Raw genomic sequence first — 21,560 nt, forward strand, 5'->3', positions numbered from 1 at the left:
ACTGATGCAGCATTTAGACAGACGAACCTTTGGTGAGTGAAAAACCTTCTTTCTCCCCTTGCTTTCAATCAGACCTACCAATCCATTAGTTTAAGTCCGAGGCACAAGCACTGGCAGACCTGGTTAGACCATGAACAAACCAAATAGCACCCAGAACCACCCAAATATGAGCCTTTATATTATATTTTGGATTTGGTCATTGCACGTCCACCACATGTTGGGGACATTTTTAACTATACCACTGGTTTAGGTATGTCTAACAGTGTCGTCAAAATAACAAGAACATCAACACAGACTGCAAAACACACCCAAAGAGTATGGGAAATACTTGTATGGCTAATCTATCTTGAGCTATGTGCAGCCTTGGCTAGCTGGCTTCAAAAGGGTTTGGGAATGTCTACAGAAGGACTTGCCTCACTGTGAGTTCAGATTAGCCATACCCTCCATGTGAGAAAAAAGAGGGCGAGCTCTGCAGTGGTTATAATTTTTTTTTTTTTTTTTTTTTTGCATAGAAAAGGAGAGTGATAAGTTAGTTTGGAAAAAGACTCTCTGCTTGTCTACAAGCTAATTCCAAAAGAGCGATGTGATTTACTCAGATGAACACAGCCCGCTGCAGCTTGGCTGAAGTCAGTGGGTACCCACAAGAGTACAAGGGAGACTATTCCTCCTGACCAGCAGGCAAGCCTGCAGCCTACACAAACAATAAAGCTTATTTCCAGCTGGTGAACTGTAAGATTTAGAATTTAAAAGCAATGATTTTGAAACTAATTTGGGCACTGAAGTCCCTTATGTTTCCTCTAAAAAGCCTGGTCTGATGGTGGTTTAGTTTGTTAAACAACCCTTTACCTGTGGACAGACCAGCCCTTTGTCAGATCTTTTTTCTACTTTGTGATTTTTCTCAGAACTTATTATCATTTAAAATAAGTTAAATCAAACAAACTGAAAATCAGTTTGTTATAATTTTTCTCTTTTTTTTTCCTGCAGACAATTTAAAAAAAAATAAAACCACAGAACTATTTTTATGTTGACTGAACTTTTCCAAGGTCCTCTTACTTACATAAAAATGAAAGAAAGCAACAGGTACTGGTTTTATATTTCCCTTCTCCTTTACTAACAGAGAAAAAAAAATAATTTAATTCCTGTTGGTTTCAAGTCCCACAAATTGTCCCTTTTGTGGTCAAAAATAGGAACTATCTCAGGCAGTTTCCAAACACATTTCTTCTGTTACTTCCCACCAGACATACTGTTTTTCAACCATCAACAGGAAGATTCCCACTGATATAAAAGGGAGTTGGGTCAGGTAGAATCACAACAATTCCAACTAGATTTTTGTGAAAGGGATATTCTCCCTTCTGGGAAACTAAACAAATAAAAGAAAGTATTTTTCAGCTTTTACAGGTAAAGCAGAGGAAACTACCATCCACCAGCAAAGCTATGCTAAAAATCGGAAAGTTGTGCTATTATTCTACCTGGAAAAATCATTGCTAGAAAACAGTGAAAAAGTAAGACTCTTCTATATCCAGCTGTTGAAACAGTTCACAATTTTTACTGTCAACATCCAAAATATGGCCAAGGATAGGAGTGCTACTGTTTTTTACCCAGAGATGGTGGCATTTTGGAATGAACATTCACCGCCCATAAAAAAAAAAAAAAAAAAAATTCTATGCCTCTAAATACTCAACAAAATGCCCCCATCCTTTCCTTAAACAAATAATTTCGTACAGTTATCCAGATGCAATAAGAACTTAAGAAACAAGCCTGTTTTTTTTCAGATGTAAGGTCCCAATCTTAAATACAATTGCATCCAGCCAGACTCCTGTGTTCACACAGGGCACCACTGGCTTCAGCAGAGCTCCACACAGGTTCAGGTTTTGCTTGCATGGAGTAATTACCAGATTGAGACCTACGGCAAGACTAGAGAAAAAAAATATTTTAAAAACCTCTACATTGTTCAATATACAATAGACATAATTTTCTAAATGAGTTTGGAGTCCTTTATTATAGGCCTCTAAAAATTGTTGTTAGGGTTATACATTAAAAATACTACAGTAATTAAAAAAGGATTTTTTTTTTCTGTGTTTGCTTGTTTCTTTCTATGGTACCATTAAGCTATAAATAATTTTAGGATAAAATGCCTAGGTATAAATGAAACTGTTAACTGATCGTGTTTGCTGATGTCCCTTTCTCACACTGCCCAAGTTGACTCCTTTAATCCAGCATCTTCTCTTGTTTCTTGCCTTCCTTTTTCTTCTTCTTGGATTCTGTCAAGATAATAATAACCATAAAAAATTAGCATCTAACAGTCACTGCAACAAATTTCATTCAATGCCCCTGAAAGTTCCACTGGTTTATTCTATACATATAAGAACTAATTTTGATTCCTCGTTCTAACAAGGAAAGGGAAAACGAGAGGAAAATATTTTTTTTTTTTTAAAAAAAAAAAAGGACATCGAGTTGCTAGAGAAGATGGAAAGCGGGGTGCACGTCCAGTTCGGAACCCTTCCTATCTGAGCAGCTGACCCTGTTTAGCATGCAAAGCATTGTCTCAGGAACTTGCTTTGAAAATAAGAAAACAGCAGGCAGCTCCTGGAGAAACCGGGTCATGGCTCAGTGGAGAGCTGGAAGAAATCTCTGCACACCCTCCCCACACACATACCCTTCCCTTTGCTTCCTTTCTATTTAATTGTTAGTCTTTGGCTTTCTCTGAATACAAGAGCAACTCCAGAGCATGGTGAGAAAGCTCACTCGTTTCTTCAGCTGCTACATCGCCAAACCTTCCCTCTTTGACTGTGACAAACACCTACATACATCTTGAGATGCAAGTGAAGTCATGAGAGCATAGTCTGTCCAGCCAGCTGGTGCCAATAGGACAGGGAAGGGACTGGGGAGCATCTGCTTCTCCGATTAATTTGGGGTAAATAAGGGAATGATGTGCAGGTACAAGCGAAAGTTTATAAATTAAACTACCATCTGCAGTAACTTTCTTCCTTTAAACTCTGTCTTTGTTTCCTCCTTCTCAAAAAACATCCCCTCCCATGCCTGTCTCCACCGTCCAAAAAAAACTCCCCCAAAAAAACCCAAAAAACCACAACCAAAACAAACAAAAACCAATCAAACAAAAAACCTAACAAACCAAGAAAAAAAAATCTCTCAGGTTAAATAACAAATATCACCATAAATGAGAAGACAAGCACTTGGTCCTTAAAGTGGTATTATTTTTTTCTGAGTATTATTCTTTTTTATCTGACCATAGACAGTCAAGCAATCATCAGTTCTGTTAAAACCAGCTTACTTGCATTAAAGCCAAGGGAGCTACACTGACATCTTTCAGCTATGGATAGGGTCAGTGTACCTCCAGAAGAAGGGACACTTAGGTCATCACATTTCTTTTATGGTTGTTTTTCCTGTTTTTTAGTGTTTCAAACCAACATTTTTTTCTCCATCTTTTTCAACAAGATAAAAATCTTTTCCAGTAGTTCTTTAGTCAAAGCAAAATAAAATACCTGTTTCGTGTTTAGTCACATAATCTGCTCTAAAACCTTAAAAATGTTGCTTAACATTTAAAGGGATAATAATTTAACACAAGAAGTAATTTGTATGTCTGAAAATGTGAACATTATTATTATTATAATTATTATATTTTATTTACCCACCTTTGTACGTGTGTCTGTATTTGCATGCATGTATCTATGCATGACTGTAGTCTGGCACCATTCACAAAATCTGGCACTATTTACAAACTGTCATTCCAAACTGTCCTTTTTCATTAAGTTAATAGCAAATCTGCTTTCAGCTAAAGCTTCTCCCCACTACGAATTTACTGTCTCCCCTCCTATCCTCTTTTACCCACATCCCCCTCTTCCTCTAATTTTCACTCTGTAACACTGACCCTCCTGGATTCTGCATTGATTGTGCTCTTGCTTGCAGTCTCTGCCCCACCTCCAACACTACTTTCTGTGAAAGAAACGGCAGCATTTTCTCAATAAGACCAGCACTGGAATCTGTGAAATCTATTTAGACCCAGCACAAGCAGAAAGGCGTTCTGCAGACTTTGCACTTCAACTAAATTCACTAAAAGCCAAAGAGACACATGAACATGGGCAGACCACCAACAGGACTCTGCCAAAGAGTATGCGCAGTTTATGGTAGGGGTGAAGTCACCACCAAGATACGGTTTTGGTCTGGAGTCGTGTGATCACATCAAGTCTCCTTCTTCACTTGACTTGAGGTACCAGACAACTTATTGTTTATTTATTTGCACTTGGCCCCTGTGAGTCTATATCAGCTCCTGTTAGCAAAAGCTCAATCCTCCCTGTTGTCTACCTTGTGATAATCTGCATATCATGCAAAGTGCCAAACCCATCTACCTACAAAGACAAGTGATTCTGCTTCGTGCCTCAGCAGAGTAAAACCGACGTGTGTGGGACATAATTCTTTTCACATTAAAGGTTTTCACACCACCACAGCTTAATCTTTCAGACAGGTAAGCTGTATTGGTGCAAAGCACATTTATACCATGAAATGACATGCACCTCCAGAGCTGTGCAATAGAAAAAAAAAACCAAAACCAACCAACCGAAAAACAAACAAACAAACAAATAATATTAAAAGGAAAATGCTCAAATATGTCTCAGTCCTCAGGCTCTTTTAAAAATACTGCCACAGACACCAATACTCAGGTACTGATCCATGAAAATGTTACCGTTCATACTCTCATGTACAAGTCCTTTCACAGCTACCATCTAGCTGTTTTGACTATGGTCAGGCTATAGACTATGGTATATTCATGTCTAACAAAGTATAAAGTTGCTATAAGATGTACTCTGTTCATATTTTCTCATTGCTCAGACCTATGTTTTGCCTCTAGTCATTCAGCCTTTCATGCTCCTTGTCTCTGTTCACCCTATACTACTATTAAACATTTATGACATGTTATCTAGTCCGCTCACACAGTCACATAGGGGATTCATGTCACCCTGATGACTTGCTCTGCCAACACTTCCCTTTCCAGGGTAGCCAGGCTGGACTGAAAGGGTCAGCATGCCAGCAGTGCCAGCACTGACACCATGCTCAAAAATCCCTGACTAGTTGAGAGTACAAGGCAAGTTACCTGAAAGCTCAACAGTCCCATGCCCCAGCATCAGCTGTAGGCATCTACCAGTTAAGTGAGGGAAAGATCCCATAGATACACTTTCAACAATAATCCCATCCAGATTCCTATTCCATACATGAACATTATCAAAATTCAATTCAGCTTAGCACAGATTGGATTCAGGACCTTTGTTTTAGCCATTTCCTACCGGGTCTCTTCATGTGGTCCCAGCCTGCCATCAGAAATTATCATAACCCATTAAGCAGTGCCCACTAAAACATCATTTACGATGGGGAAGCCACTATTCTGCTCTCTACATCTCACTGGCAGCTTGATCTTGGCAATGCTCACGGTTGAACCAGAAGAAAGCAAAGAAAGCAACATAGTGAACAGGGACTGCTCTGAGAAGAACATTGTCATCTGCAAGCACCTTTGATCAACAGCAGCCTCCTTTGCTTCACCTACCTGATTAACACAATATTTGCAGACAGAACCATGGATCTGTGCATCACCTCTGCATTGGCTACAGGGAATGCATTTCCCGCAGACAAGTGCTACCAATAATATCAAGAGCCACTATGATGAGCTGAACTGACCAGATGAAATCCAGGTTCACACCAGCCCACACAGAATTTTAATCTGAATCTACTGACTGCACTATTTGTTTTAAAGCTAAGTGGTCCAGTCTTTTCAGTGCTGAGCCAGACACCAGTTGGAGGTATCTTTATGAGCTACCTAAAATGGAGTTCAGGATCCAGAGAGGAAGGACCAAAGCAAAAAGCAGGATGAGAACCTTGGATTTCAGGAGATCAGACTTCAGCCAGTTCAGGCACCTACTCAGCAGAGCTAAGTGCCCAACTGCAACAGAAGTATCATACAGGCCACATCTGCCTCGTGGGCCACAAACTGGAACTTCTTAATATAAAACGTTATGAAAAGTATGTAAATACATTTGATATTTACAGTTAAACACATTAATTTCAATACCTTAAATGCCTATCAAAGGTATTTCTCCTACAGGTACCAATAGCAGGGTCAGCACTGCCATGGAAGTGGGTGCTACCTCTTGCTGTGGGTCAATGCCTGAGGTGAGCAGGCTGTGCAGCAGAGAGAAGGCAGGAAGGCAGCTGTCTGCCTACTGCTCCAAGTGCACCATGTGTGTTATCACCCCCACCAAACTGTCCTTCCCTCTCCAGCGTGGCTCAGCACATGGCCACACAGAGGAAAGCAGAAGCTTTCAGGTGAGGTTTAGATCGGATAATAAGAAAAATTTCTTCACGGAAAGGGTTGCCAGGCATTGGAACAGGCTGCCCAGGGAAGTGGTGGAGTCACCATCCCTGGAGGTGTTTAAAAGATGTGTAGGTGAGGTTCTGAGTGACATGGTTTAGAGGGGGACTTGACAGTGTCAGGTTAACAGTTGGACTCAATGATCTTAAAGGTGTTTTCCAGCCAAAATGATTCTATGATTCTATGCCTTCTCCGCTCTGGACCAGGCTTCCTTCATCTCAAGGAGAAACTTAGCTTTACCATCCTTGTGCACCCTTGCAGTAAACCAAAAGTACCTGAAGAGCTATGTATGCTCCAGAATATTAATGAGGGTGACAAAACAGTCCTCATTTTTTGTGTCTGTTTTACAGCATACACTTTCCTCCTTCTCTCTTGTCCCACAGTGAGAGGCTGCCTAGCCATGCTCTTGCTCGGACAGAGGCCAGGATCCTAGACCAGGGCACATGCAAACAGCAAATTCAGAATACCAATCCCTAACATTCTGTGATTCTGTGTGAATACCTGGGAGCTCCTGCAGGGCGCAGCAACCAAGTACTGCACAGCCATCCCACTCCCCCCAGAACCCAGAGCATCTCCAGTGAGATAAGAACACCCACACAGCATTGTACAAATAGCCCTGCAAGAGCAAACTGTGTCAATGCACACACACCAGATTATCTAATCATTCATCACCTGAATGACTCTATGAATGTTGTATGCCTAAGAGTTATTTGCAGGATTAAAAGGTGTGTGGTCATGGACTAGCAGCGGACCCACTTCTGTGGGTCCGTGATGACCAGTAACAAAAATTTCAGTAAGCATCTTACTGAGTAAACAAATTAATTTGGTAAGCAGAATTTTTCTGTGCAATTTGGAATGGCAGCAGCCATCTTTAAATAGCAATCTTTATTCTGGAGCCTCATTCTTACTGTACAGGCAGCAAAAGAAAGTAATTATGTTGAACAGGAGCCACATACCATTTGAAGCCACTCAATGTATAAGGCACAAAAGGGAGGTAATTACATTTTAAGGGAAGCCAAGCTTTGTAAGCCAAGATTTGCAGGTATTTATTTTAATTCGTTGGGAAGAAGGTAACAATTCACTCATGGCACTGCTGAACTCCTATATATAAATGCCAAGCAGTGTCCCCAAAAGCAACAGAAATTATCCAAAATACCAAAAGCTGTGCTGCTGGCAGGCTAAAGCAAAGAATTTCCTCAGCAGGTGTTCAGGACACAGTTTTTCCAGGAACTAGCACTCAGTCCCACTGAGTGCAGAGGAAGGCAAGTTTTCTCAAGGGCTCTCTACCTCTCATTGTGGCAAATTTTCCAAAGCATGTGGTTGCTACGGTGGTGCAGGGCAATGGTACCATTTGGTGCAGGACAATTTTGAATTTTGGGGTTGAAATGTCAACCCACATGGAAGGGGGTAGTCTTGACTTTGACAAAGGCATGGATTTTACCCCTTGATCAAAAAAAAAAAATCTCACTCTAAAGCCCTTCACCCTGCTCCAAGGAACGGAAATTGTACCATCTTGTGATTTCTGTGACTGTAGAAATAAATCCCTTGATTTCTGAAATACACTTTAAATACAGCATTTCTTCTGCTTACAGGGAAAGAGAATCTTTCATGGCTAATTCCTTTTCCTCTCATTTCCCTGCCTTATATAAAGCATTTATGTATTCCAAATGAGTTTAAGAAAGAAAAACTACATTATGATAGCAATTCTGTTCCATAATGAATTATTCTGAAAAGCCTATTTAAGCAACACGCAATTCTACTGGATGGAAAAAAGGCAATGCTCCACTAGCTAAACAGCAGTAGAAGGCAACTTTCCAATGAATCAATGACCTTGATGTGACTTTTACTTCATTAATATACTACAATTGATTATATCCCTATACTTTAGCTTTGTGCTGTTTAATGACTCTCTGTATTCGCCTGTGTTTCTTGATTTCTCCACTCTTCCAGTCACTCCTCTCCAGCAAGTTGTGTTCTGTTTCTCACTTCGCTAGATTTCCATTTTGAACAGACTTGTATTTGCTCCCAGTTGAATATATGATGGACCCAATTCAAACCTAAAGGGTGGAGCTGCACCACATGAGCCAGGAAGGCACGCTGCCATGTGTGTTAAGAATGAGGGAACAGCTAGATTTATGCCTGTCACAAACACAAATATATCTGACAAAGAAACGGGCCAAAGAGCCACTCTTGGAAAATGTTTCACTCATTTCTTTTCTCATTGGAATTGCAGGAAGAAATAAATTCAAGGAAAAATTAATCCAGTCTATTCTAAAACCATCCACAAATCTCTGAAATTATCTTAGACAGACAGAAGCCATTGCTTGAACCTGACATTTGGATGTAAGACCTAAAAAAATTTCACTTTTAACATCCTTATGTAAAACTCATCAGGAATTATAGGAAGTTTTAAATAAGAGGTAATTTGTTGAAGCCAAGGATTTTCATCAGAAAAGTTTGATTTTGGTGATTTCCTTCATTCAAAAATTTAGGAGAAGAAGCTTCAAAACTGTCTACACAGAGACACACGCATTTTCTCATTTTGCTAGATGGCCTACTTGCCCAAAGACAAAGATCAGAAAAGTCTGATCTCATTTTCTTTGAGTTACATGTATCTAAGACATTACAGCCTGGAAGATTTCAATGGATAAAATTTTCAAGTGAAGCTTGTTTTGCAACTGGAGATTGCGGCAGAGGTCTAGCTAACTGGAAGGTGATTTCCAGAAGTAACTTACTTTGCTCTTCTGTTTGCTGCTGCTTCTCATCTGCCTGTGACACATTTGTACAGCTGCCTCTGTAGGGTATGGACTTTCTTACTGTTCTTTGTCATGTTCTGTGCCCAGCACAAGAGGGACCCAGTCTCAGCTGGCTTTTCAGCCCTCTTTCTATGCTGTACACAAGATCCCTCTTAATGCCAGTGAGACAGATGCAGGCACAGACTGATACATTCAGAGTTTACTCTCTGCATTTGTATGTCTGCAGGAGACTGCTGGAAACAAAAGTATTAAGAATTCATTTAGAGTTTGGTATATACCTATATAGCGAAAAGATCACAATTTGAGGCAGTGTATGTGTCAAACTGAGATCTATATCATATAAAAAGGGAAGGAAAAAGGGAAGGAAAAAGGGAAGGAAAAAGGGAAGGAAAAAGGAAAGGAAAAAGGAAAGGAAAAAGGAAAGGAAAAAGGAAAGGAAAAAGGAAAGGAGAAGAACCTTCTCTCTGTTTCACTGCTGGGAACAGTTAAGGAGTGTAAACATTTGCTGATGGTATATCTTTTATCATGGCAAGTCCCACGGCTTCAGACATTTTCACAGCTCAAGGGCACTGACTAACACCAAGAAGGCTGGGTTGCTCTTGCAAGCCAGGAAAGTGAGACAGTGAGCATGTAACAGAATTGGCACACATGAGGCTGTTTAAACTTTCACCCACAAAGGTCTGTATTAAACTCTGAAAGAAACTCCTGCAGGCACAAGACGGTTAAACAAGAGCACTTGCCACATCCCAGTTTTTCATCTTTCGGGGTAGCACAGAAAAAAAAAAAATATTTGAAATACAAACCAGGGGGTGAGAAAACCTGAAGGTCTGGGTTTCACATGAAAAGTTCCAACCTTTTCAAAAACAGCTGTAAGAGCTGCAGAACAACTAAAAAATGAAAAATACTTCTTTAAGAAAAAAAAAAAATCCCTTTCTCCCTCTTCTACAGGCATTTCCTGCTCCCTGGAATCAGGACTATGTCAATCAGACTGACACTACGTTATCATCTGACAATGCATTCAAATTATTGATCCAAACAGTTTAATTTTTCAAAGGTATAGAAGCAGTCTCAAGGGGGACTACAGTGCAAAGTCTCCAAGAAACATATGGAAATGGCAGCAGGAAAAACATCATTAAAAGACAACCAAACTTTATTAGTTATGGGCTGCACTGGCAGCTTACGAACAGCTGGAGGCTGGTCCACACTGTAGCAATCATTGTGTATATTTTTCTTATATGGCTTACTCTTTTCCCCGCTTAAATTGAGAAAAATCTTTTTTCCTCATGTTATGGCAGCAGGAGACAAATCACAGAACAGTGTCTCAGAGCCTAAAGTTTCCAGTGAGTTTTACTTCATCTTGAAATAACAAGCGTTGTCCTCAGATTAGCCAGTGGCACAGGGAAACACAACCAAACATTTAGTACCCAGCCTTATCCCTCCAGACCATGGTTCTGCTCTTGGTTTTCACATTTCTCAACTCCATAAGGCATAAATTATTCATGGCAAAACTGCCTCTCACAATGTTTATGCAGCGCTTAGCACAATGGCACTTTTTCAGCTGGGGCCTCTGGGCACTCATGCAATACAAATAATCATGATGATAGCAACAATAGTAAGAGCCAGCTCTGCTGTTCCCACCGGGCATCCACTGCCAGTGTCTGCCCTACAGACCTCAGATCACTGCATTTCACTGCAGGCTCCTACTCACTGCCAGAGGCCATTCTTCAATAAACCTGCCTCGTCCTTTAAAGCAAGAGAAAAACCTCCCGGTTTTGCCTTTCAGGTTTTTGTTTAACTATCACAGCTGTTTCCTAATATGAGAAAATCCCTCATTTTTATATTTAATTAGTTTGAGCAGATCCCATTATTCTGCCTCCTGTAAAACTAATTATTACGCTAGCTGCATGCCTGCACGACTAATGAGTTACATTAAAGATGGGGAATTCTGAAACCTACAGAGGGAGATACAGCACAAGTGTGATGCCAAAACAGGAGACACCAGCATACTTCAAACAAAAGAAAATCACAGTCCTAACAAGTCATTTCTTCTCCTCCTGTGTCTCCTCCAGTTATTCTTTAGAGGCAGACATCTCGTTGCTGCACAACGGCAAGGTTGAAGGAGGGCACCTCAGAAAAAGCAGATTGCCCAACATGCACAATGGAGTGGGCCACAGGTGATAATTTTCCTCAGTGCAGCAGTGAATAGTGTCTGAGCAGTGAATATCTGCTTATCAGATGAGTGATTCATCCAGACATCACTGTCAGCTCCTTGCAACAGCCAGAAGCCAAGTCACCCTGTCAAAGCGCAGTCAGTCTGTCCTGGCAGTAGTGCACGGTGAGTAAGATGTCATCTCTGAAGGCAGAAATCAAGACTGTCACTGTAGTGCTCAAAAACCACATGTTGTTTTCTGCTCCTGGCACCAAAGTAAGGATGGGGATATACCTGCTCATTAACAGAAGTTCAGCTCTGTGTTTTGACAACCACCTCTCTAAGAGGCCACAAGGTAAATCAGTGTCCTATACTGTCTTAAATCCACTGAGATTAATAATGTCAAAATCAAAGACCCTAGTTAAAGTCTGTTGTTCAGACACTCACCTTGAAGTAAATCGTCACATTCTGACAATTATGACTGCAGATTAGGATAAAAGGGAGCAGCAGATACTAGCCAGAGCATGGAGCCAAGAGTCATCAGCTCCTAGCTGAGTGCCTGGACCTGCCACTGATACTGTGCAAACCTGGAAACTCAGCCTTTCTGACTTTCAAATATTACTTTTCTTTCAATTGTACTTCTTCAACTCCAAGGAGTGACAGAAGGATTAGCTAATTGCTACCTGTAAAGATTGCTAAATAAAATAAACAAGGTAGTGCAGATTATTTATATTGCACTCTTAAGTGAAGTTCTTCAAACAGTATAAAATCAATAAAAACACGTGGAGCACAGTCTTTCCTTTGCTGCAGTAGCACGCACTCTGTGCCAAACACAGGGAACTGCACTGACATCTTGCTAGACGCTCAAATGCTACACCTGATCTGCATTACAGGAAAGGGATTAGAGCCATTAACAACTTGAGTAGGTCTTGCCTTAATGTGAGCAACCTTTCCAAAAACTGCGTGTTGGAGGATGTGATCTTTGCATGACACTACAATTACAAAAGACAACAGTGGTGTAAGCAGTGTTGTTTGCCAGCTCTAGTTGGAGCTGTTTTCTTATGTAGCAAAGACTCAGCCAAGCCAGGATAAAGTAACTCATAGATCAGATGCACTGTAAATTGATAAAAAGTTGGGAAGGGAGATTTATTAAAAGGAACTAAATACAGCTGGGTGAAAACTTTATCAGATAAAAAAGGAGCATAATTCAAAAAATGAAGAGTACATTGCAGAAAGAGCAGGCAAACAGCTTATTCTATTTAATTTTATCTTAATCAGGAGAATAAATAGCTAAAAGTACAAGAGATACTGGGAGAAAGAGAGGAAGAATGAGAGTTACTGAAAAAGTGGAAAAAGAAATAAAGCCTATCAGGCAACCCAGCTCAATAAAAATAAATTCCTCCTCTCTTGGCGGTTAAAGCAAATTATTTCCTGAATCCTGACAATACTCCATTCTTTTACTTTCTGGCTGGCTGGAACCCGAACAACCATCAATCAAGTTTGGGGGGCTGTGAAGTAGGCCAGATGGAGAATGTCGGAAGTGTTTTCTGCTCTTCAGTGCAAGCTGGCCATTAGAGCAGCCACTCGACAGAAGTGCCCGAGTCTTCACATCTGTCAAGATAGTTTAGGGAGACCTTGAACATCCCAGGCCTTGCAGACACTGATTAGAATATGCAATTATATGCGCCAGAGGAGAAGTGGCTGTCTCTGCTGGGATTTTGTGATAAAAATTATCCTTTCACCCTTTCTAGCCTTTGTGACAGGCTTTCTCATGACCTCATTTGTGTACTAAATACACAAACCATGGTGACAGCCTCTCTGTCCAAATGCACAATATTCAAGAACGAATGACAGTTTTCATCCTGTGTTAACTACACTTTAGCACAGCAGCCCAGGACCAACATATTGTCTTCCAATCTGAGAACACCTCAGCAAAGCTACGGAGGAAAGAGCTCGTCAGAATTTCAGTTAAAATTCAAATTCCTGACTCATCATCTGCTCTCCTCCTTACATCCAATATACAGCAGAGTTTCTCTGCAAGCAGTGAGCTCCAAAATGTCCAAGTGTCACAGACTACAATTCCTACTTAAAAATCAGCTGTTCAGAAGAAGCAGCACTGAGGCAGAGGAATTGCTGATAAGGAAAAAATCCTTTTCTTTTTTTTTTTTTTTTTAAGTTTCAAAAATAATGAGAGTGCTTCAAAAAATTTTAAGGCTTTTCCAAGAGTGCTGACTAATGATAAAACAAATCCATAAGAACACTTAAATCACCAGTTTATGAGGCAGGCATTGATTCCCAAGGTTAATGAGTATCTCCTAGTTTAATTTAGCATAAGTTTTGCCACAGCTCATAGAAGCTCCTGGAAAACCAAAATACACTTTTATCAGCAAATATGTAAAATGGTAACCCTTGGGATTTTTCTGCAGGTATAATTTTCCTTTCTGTTAAGGATAAACTCCTATGAAACAGCAGTCATCTTTGAAATAGTTAGGTGAGAGGAGAGAGACACAAGATTCATCCTACCAGCAAAGTTGCTGCATGTTCATGAGCTGGAAAGGCAGAGGAGCAATGGGAGAGCAGCAATTACAGATAATATCAATTTATTTGACTTTTTCTCAAACAACAGAGAAAGCAAGAAGGAACTTCAGACATCAAGCCACACTTAAGAAATATGCCAGGTGAAATCTAATACACAACACTTCATTGGGCAAGCCTAGATGAAATAATCTGCTTTACCTACACACCTTCTTGTGTTCTTAACTAACTGCATTAATTAACTTTTTTAAAAAATTTAAGAGTCAGGGAGAATTGTGAAAGTCTCAGATGAATATACCTGCTCCACATGCAAGTAGTGATTAATAGAAAAAAAATATTTGGGTTATTTTGTGAGTGTAATGAACAGAAAAGGAAGTATTATAATGATATTCTCTTCTTCTACAAAAATCTGTAGAGGACATGTTTGGAATACTGTGTACAGTCCAGTGTCTTCATCTCAAAACTGATTTTGCAATAATAGAAGGCATTTAGAGAAGTCCAATAGAGAATATTCTTATCATGGATAGTTATACAATGAAACACTTAAGTCAGAGGATTTAGCTTTGAAAGATGGCAAATGACAAGAAGAAACAGAAGATTTCTAAACCTACAATTGATTAGAGAAGCTAAAGAGGGGCTTTTACTCACCCAATTTTCAATATGAAGTCAAAAGGAAAAGTGATGTAATGGAGAGATTACAAACACAACCTAATAGAAGGAAATTTTCAGGACACACGAAAGGGGCTTAGGAAGATCATGAAACAAACTTTTTTCTGAATATACTGGTATTTTTCAGTGCAATATTCTCAGTCAGTTCACATCTGCTTTTGGTACTCCCTGCCTATTGCTTTCAGGGATGTATTCAGTGATGAAGCTCTTGAAGCGCACACCAGTCAGAGAGGTAACCATTTAGCGGTAGAACAGATTCCTGTAATCAATAAGCTCCTCACTTGCTATTCTGCTGCCAGAGCTCCCAAATGCCAGAGCGCCACTGCCTTGCTACTCCAGGCAATCACAGTAGGAACATATAGCACCTGATCAGCGTTCGCAGGTCTGGCTGCATATCAATGCAGACCTTATGAAACACTTAGAAAAAAAAAATTGCTCCTTCCAAATAATGTATCATACGCTTTTTCTCTTGAAGTCTTGAGGCACTGATGTGAAGCTATCGGTGAAAAAGGAGGCTAACACATAACTAGAGTCCATTCCAAGCGCTCAGATAATAATCTAGATCTTACTTCTTGTGTCTGAAGAATTAAATTGGGTCCTATTCTAACTACAGATTGAATACAGTTTAATTTTTACTTTATCTAGATGTAGACTTACCTCCAACCCGTAATTTCCTTCAACTCAGGAAGAAAACAAATACTCTCCTTCCAGCCAACATGTAAGCACTCAGATTTTTAACTCAGAAATAAAGTTCAGTAGGGCACAATATTTCACACAGTACTAATCTGCTTGACCTCATTTCTTACTCTAGTTCCTCTGACTGCTGCCAACATAGCAGTGTAGCTCCCATGTAGTTGCACACACAGATCTGCAATATGGATTTCTTTTCTTTAGCTTAGGGCCCAGGCAGGCTGCGAGTGTGTGACTTGAACGCGTGCTGCTCCTGCTAATGCCAACAGCAGATGAACGAGCAGGTGGCATTCAGGAAGATACTGTGAGATTTCTAACGCAATTCAGGAGAGCAGAATTTCTGCCCACAGTTATTACGATCACAAACCTACATTTGTACCTGTTTCTCCTTTTGTATTCCTTCAAATCAAACGAAGTCAAGATTTCTAATTAAGTCAAACCACATTTGCTGCAGTCAGTCCCAATCTGACTTACACTTTCAGCTATAACTCACTCCTATCTACAATCTGTTAAAGTTAACTTGAATCCAACAGTTTCACAAGCTCTGCCTTTCAAACTATAACTTGAAAATGACCCTGTACCACCCAAGAGCATTGTTCTTACAAAACTATGCTGCATCAATGCTCTGCTTTGTCTTCCTCTCCCCTCTTCTGACAGCCATTGATAGAATATACTGGCTCAGCGGCATCAGAACAAGGCAGAGGGCTACTAGTGGCAACACAAGAGGAAGCTTCATTCAGTAAAGTCCCAAATGCCAATGGAAACTTACTCAAAAAAACCCACCAAAAGCCAAACCAAACCAAAACAAAACCCCAAACAAAACAAAAAAACCCCAAACAAAACAAAAAAACCAACCAATCCCCAAAAAAACCCCACCAGAAAAACCAAACAAAAACCCAACCAACCAAACAAAAACCCCACATAAACACAAAAACCCAAACACACACACACCAAAGTTCTTCCCCTCAAAATAAGAAACAATAAAATCACACAGTTCAAGGCCCTTCCTGCATTCTCACCCAGTCACTTCCATCCCCAGATGAAGATGTTTATTGTTGCCAACTTAACCAAGTCAGCTGGTCTTTGAAAAATCTAGTTGTATCCTTTCTGCTTCACAGCTTGTCATTATCTGTGCAGGTTCTAGACTCAGCACTTATCTGATAACTCCGTGGATGGTGTATGAGGAAGACCAGTTACAGCTGTACCGCCTGCAAAGCAGATGGATGCATGCTCACACGCAGAAAGCGTCTGCAGCCTCATCAGGCATGTCTCTGGTTGCACAAGCAGAGCAGACCACCTGCAGGTACTCCTCAGATCAATGGTGCACCACCATGTACAATGCGAAAATTGCTCGTCCCAGTTGCACCTGTCACTCCTAATCACATTTATTTTTATAATTATCCAAGTATTCAGAGCCTGGATTGTGTTAAACCTAGGTGGTTTTAAGCAAACGAGTGCCAGGGTAGCATAGCTTGTATAATCCACTTAAAACACATTACTGCTCTATCTCAAACAAGATCTCACAGTTTTAGCTCCCACTGTAAATCATCCTACACACATAACACCTGCTACTCCAGCAAAAGAATACATTAAAAGGCTTTAACAATTAGAAAGAAAATAACTTTGTCTAAGGGACACCTGGAAACACAAATGCATGGCACATGCCTTTCTTTCTGTGTCCTAGGAATTACACTGTCACTCGCATTTAAATAAGGTATGTACATTCTGTACTCTCCTTCCTGCTATCTTTGAATAAAGAATATACAACCCCAAGGGTGCAGAGCATCCACATTTTTCAGCATGCAGTGAGCAGAACATCAATGCTACCTGTCCAGAAGGAAAGGAGTCCTTTATTCCACTAGCCACTATTTGATACCAAACGAAACCTATATAAAAGGTGTCTTTATCAAGAGATATTTTTGCATGCTGTTATTGGTCTGTTCCCATCACCAGGTGAGTTATGGAAAGCATCTGTGCTCTGGAAGTCTAGTCTCATCAGCAAACTGGTAGCAGTAAAGGTGGTCTAAGGTTAAAATTGGAGTTCTAATCTTCAGTTTACCTCTTATGTGTGAGATTGACCTGACTATACAACCTGGGAATATTGTCAGCCTGATGGCTGAGAGATAGGAGCAGTGCAGAACTGAGGGAAGGCCATGAAAGTACAATCTCCTGTATTACTGAGTTCCCACTGAAGCACGCAGGACATCACAAATCAAGTGATTGAAATGAACTAGTGTGCAGCTTTCAGCAAATGGAATTTACCTTGAGGTTTGGTTTTGGTAAGCTTCCCACAGGGCTTTGAGATTGTGACAGTCTTCTGGCAGTCAGCATTATGAAGGGCTCTCTTTAGGTTCCCGGTTCGAGTCTTCAAGGCAGTATTCAAGTCACATTCTCCCCAGGCCTGGAACTGGTATTTGCACTCCGCTGCAAGGAGTAAATAAATAGCATTTTTTAAAACAGAATGACTGAGTGTGAAAACAAAGATGTTATGAGCCTAATAGGATAACATAGACAGTCAATGCTTGTAGACAAAAGGATCATGCAACTGAAGAAAGGAATCCTAAGAAAAATTTAATGATTTGCAATGATAACTGAAGTCTCCACCCCTGCCCCGAATATTTTAAAATTTAATCCTCTTGCCTTTGCAGGGATATTGCATTATTGTCATATAAAGGACAAAATATTCAACTATGAAGATACAGAATTAAAAAAAAAAAAAAAAAAAGAAAAGAAACAACGGCAGTGGGAAATGTCATTCACATTCTATATGACTGTGCCTGCATTGGTGTGATGTCAAAGGTTACCAAATAAGGCTTGAATGGTTTCAAGAACATATGTGCAAGTATGAACTTGTCAAGTCCGAAACTGGAGCACTGATTGCCTTGGTAAGGTCACAATGATGTCAAAGCCAGACAGGCTGTTTACTTGAAAAAAGCCAAATTTGCAAGAGTAACCAGATCTGAGTCCTGGACAGACATCTTGCCCAGGACAGAGCTGACATATCTTTTTGAACTGTTATTACATATGTGAACCTTCTGAATGGAATAATATAAGTGAAATACACTGGTCTTCATTCACTTGTTTCACTGCACACACTTGTAGCCACCCATGCTCCATGCTGCAAATCACACATTGCAAGGTCACATAAAGCCTGTGGTAAGCATCACAGAGATTCACAGCTGTGAGTGAACACACGACACTTAACATTGCTGCCTTAAATAGGGTTGTTCACCACAGGAGAGCAGATTTCAGAAAGCTGCTGGAAGACTGAGTTTACAATGAGAAGGCTATATGGACTTTCTGCAAAGGAGCTGCTTCTCTCCAAAGAAGTTGGCTTCTGATGCCTTACGTGTTCTAGCTCCGATGAACTTGAAATATGTGTACCCCTTACCTCCAAATTGCTTTTTCCAGTTGCAGGGAATCTTACACTTCTGAGTCTTGGTGGTTTGTTTGCACTCAGCTCCAGTGCGAGTGCCCTCACGTGTCCCCAGGCCACAGTCACCACTGGTGGGCACGCAGACGCTCCACTGCCATTCCCCACAGTCAGACTTCTTCGCCTTTTTCTCTGGATGAAGACAAGGAACCAAACCCAAGCAAGAGAAGTGGTCAGTACTCAGTCCCTATGGAGAAGTTCCCTGAATTTCACTAAACAGTCACAGCACCTGAAAGGGTGAATAAGACAGACATTTGTAAAACAATTGCTTCAAAAGCAAAAGGTCTGGAATCCACAGTTCTGCAGAGACAGGTCAGCCTCTTGGACTCCAAAGCAGGTGGATTATTTAAATTCAGTCCCACTACCATGTCTACTAGTCCACTTAGATATTCTCAAGTGGATTCTCATCTTCAGAGTGGGAACTCATCTAGAAACACTGAGGGATCACTGACCAACACACACAGGAGGGTGTACCCAGGAAGGACACTCTGCCTCTAGTAGCTGATGGCATGCGAGTATTTGCAGTTCCAACTGAAGCACTACACACTATACAGATTAGAAATGGATGTGTTGATGTTGTGTATCAGGGGATTTGAGCACCTCCAGAGAATAGCTGTGGGATACAAACTTTGCACTTGGTATACCATGTCACATTTCATGTCAGAATATGACCAAAAGTTCGAAGGTGAAGAAAAAACTGTATGGAGAAGTGTACTTGAAGTGCTGTTAATACAGGTGGGTTTGTTGCTCAGGGACAAAAGTAAGAATCATGACTTCATTTGAATCCTTAAACCCAAGTCTGATGAGAAAAGACAGCACTGTTATCAAACGCAAAGTTTTACAAAAATAATTTGTTAGGCCACCAAAACATCACAAGTAACTTTAAAGAACCTTACATAAAATTATTTCCTTTTAGCCCTTGTATATTTAAGTCAACATTTTCTAATATTTCCATACAGCCACAATGGTTAGAAACATTTTTTTTTTTTAATGAGAATGCTAATCCTGATAGACTCACAGGTCTTATTAACTGGTGTGTAAGTAGCCTGTAAATAATAAGACCTTAAGCAAAACACCAAAAGATATGTTCCTAAAAAAAATGTCAAAACTGAGTTTGATAGAGATGAATTTTCCACTCTAGGCCTCTCTCCTATAATGAGGTCTGAGTTCACCACTGACAGAAAGCAATTACTGCTGGATGTCCAGCTGTCTATAGGCAGCAATGAGTTAGTTCAATTCTTTGTTGGAGGATTTCCACATCACACAGTGTTGGCGTAGCATTGTCATATACAACACTGAATGAGTGACACGATAACTGCTCTTTCATCACTCCTGTTTGGTTCTCCCTAAGTCAAGCATGAACCTATCCCTAGAGCAAATTTTAAGCTGCCTTGCAATGATCACTCTGTGATAAGCTAGGGACTCCATTCTCCAGGGCTGTCAAGCTGCCAGCTTGCATGGAAATTACTTTCTGTTTTCATATTTAACACAGAACAACATGTCACAGCCACAAATCCCTATGCTATATGTCAAAAGGTTAACGAATGACCTGAATCTCATAACAAAACCAGAAGCATTTGACATTCTCCCACACATGCAATCTCTCTTGGGGATTAACTCCTCTGAATTATGCTGGACCTTACCTGGTTTCTCTTTTTTGCCGGCCTCAGCGGTACTCACAGCTGCCAGAATGAAAACAAGTGCCAGGAGGGCAGCTGTGAAAATTTGACGTTGCTGTTGTTGCTGTTGCATTCTGGGGATTAATAAAAGAGAGGAAAAAAAGGTTGGTTAGACTGTAAAACGTGGGACCCCATCTACAGTGTTGCTATAGCATTTTTGGGAAGCTTGGTAATTATTGCTCACTTTCTAGAAACCTATCAGAGAATCAAGGTTCCTGATGGGCCTGGAACTTCTCTCTTCTTTCCTGACTCCTGTCTGGGATTTATTGTGTAAAACTAAACATAACATATACTTTGTGTTTCAGCTTACCCATTCATGTAAGTAGGGCATGCTACACTGGCAATCTTGCAAGGGTTCAAGTTCTTATTAGGCTTACTTGACATCTGGAAAGATCTTTCATGAAAACTTATATAGGTAATATGTGATGTTTTATCTCAGTTGGCATTGGCATGTTGCTACCTACCTTCTCCTTCCTTCTCCACTTGGTGTCTCTTCCTGATATAAATTAAGCTAATTGCCAGTTGGGAACAGAGATAAGACTTGCACACACAGCTAAAGGCTATCCATAGAATGCTAATGAACCCAAAATCTGGATTTGGGAAGCAAATATTCAAATGTAAAAATATATTTAAAACATTTGCTTGGTGGTGAAGCAGCAGGTATTAGCCAATCAGCTGGCTGACTTCAATGGCTTAGACAGATATTTCTCTTTCACATTCCTATAATTTGCATTCTCATTTTGGTACTGTTTATCAGAAAGCAAGGCCATAACAAACACGTATATGGTAGAATAGAGATTGCTTGTATAGAAGGATTCTCCAGGTTGTTTGGGGTTTTTGTTTGGTTGGTTGGGGTTTTTTGTTGGTTTTTTTTTTTTTTTCGATTTTGGTTTGGTTTGATTTTTTGGGGTTTGGTTTTTTGTTGTTTGTTTGTTTGTTTTCCAAACTAGGGCCCATGACATTCATGCTACACCAGCTCTCTGAAGAGGTGTGAACAGTGCTAGCCACTGAGATGGCCTTAAAACCTCAACTAGACTGATGTTACAGAGAGTTTAGAACCAACCTGATACCATTTTGCTGAGCACAGCAATCTTAGGGGAGAAATAATGAGCAAAGAACAAAATGTATTTGAAATTTAATTTGGCACTCCTCAGTATTCCCTGCTGGCAACCTCTTGCTCAAAAGCAACATAATTGTAATTGACATGGAAAACAGTAAAGGAATCCCAAACACAGAGACTTTTAAGTATCCAGCTTTAATATCATGCTAA

At 40.2% G+C, this 21,560-nt stretch overlaps 1 protein-coding gene across 2 annotated transcripts in view; it reads right to left on the bottom strand.

Annotated features, from left to right (window-relative positions):
* Positions 1-452: 452 nt before the first annotated feature.
* The window catches only part of PTN (pleiotrophin), a 74,462-nt gene continuing 53,354 nt past the window's right edge, over positions 453-21,560 (bottom strand). For both annotated transcript variants that reach the window (XM_065641738.1, XM_065641727.1), the window contains 4 exons: positions 20,255-20,364; positions 18,570-18,743; positions 17,441-17,602; positions 453-2,261 (listed from right to left, as the gene is read on the bottom strand). In XM_065641738.1, the coding sequence (XP_065497810.1) occupies positions 2,209-2,261; positions 17,441-17,602; positions 18,570-18,743; positions 20,255-20,363 (498 nt within the window). In that variant the 5' untranslated portion in view covers position 20,364 and the 3' untranslated portion in view covers positions 453-2,208. The remainder of the gene's footprint in view (positions 2,262-17,440; positions 17,603-18,569; positions 18,744-20,254; positions 20,365-21,560) is intronic.

The sequence above is a fragment of the Caloenas nicobarica genome, chromosome 1, assembly GCF_036013445.1.
Source record: "Caloenas nicobarica isolate bCalNic1 chromosome 1, bCalNic1.hap1, whole genome shotgun sequence".
Lineage (NCBI taxonomy): Eukaryota > Metazoa > Chordata > Aves > Columbiformes > Columbidae > Caloenas > Caloenas nicobarica.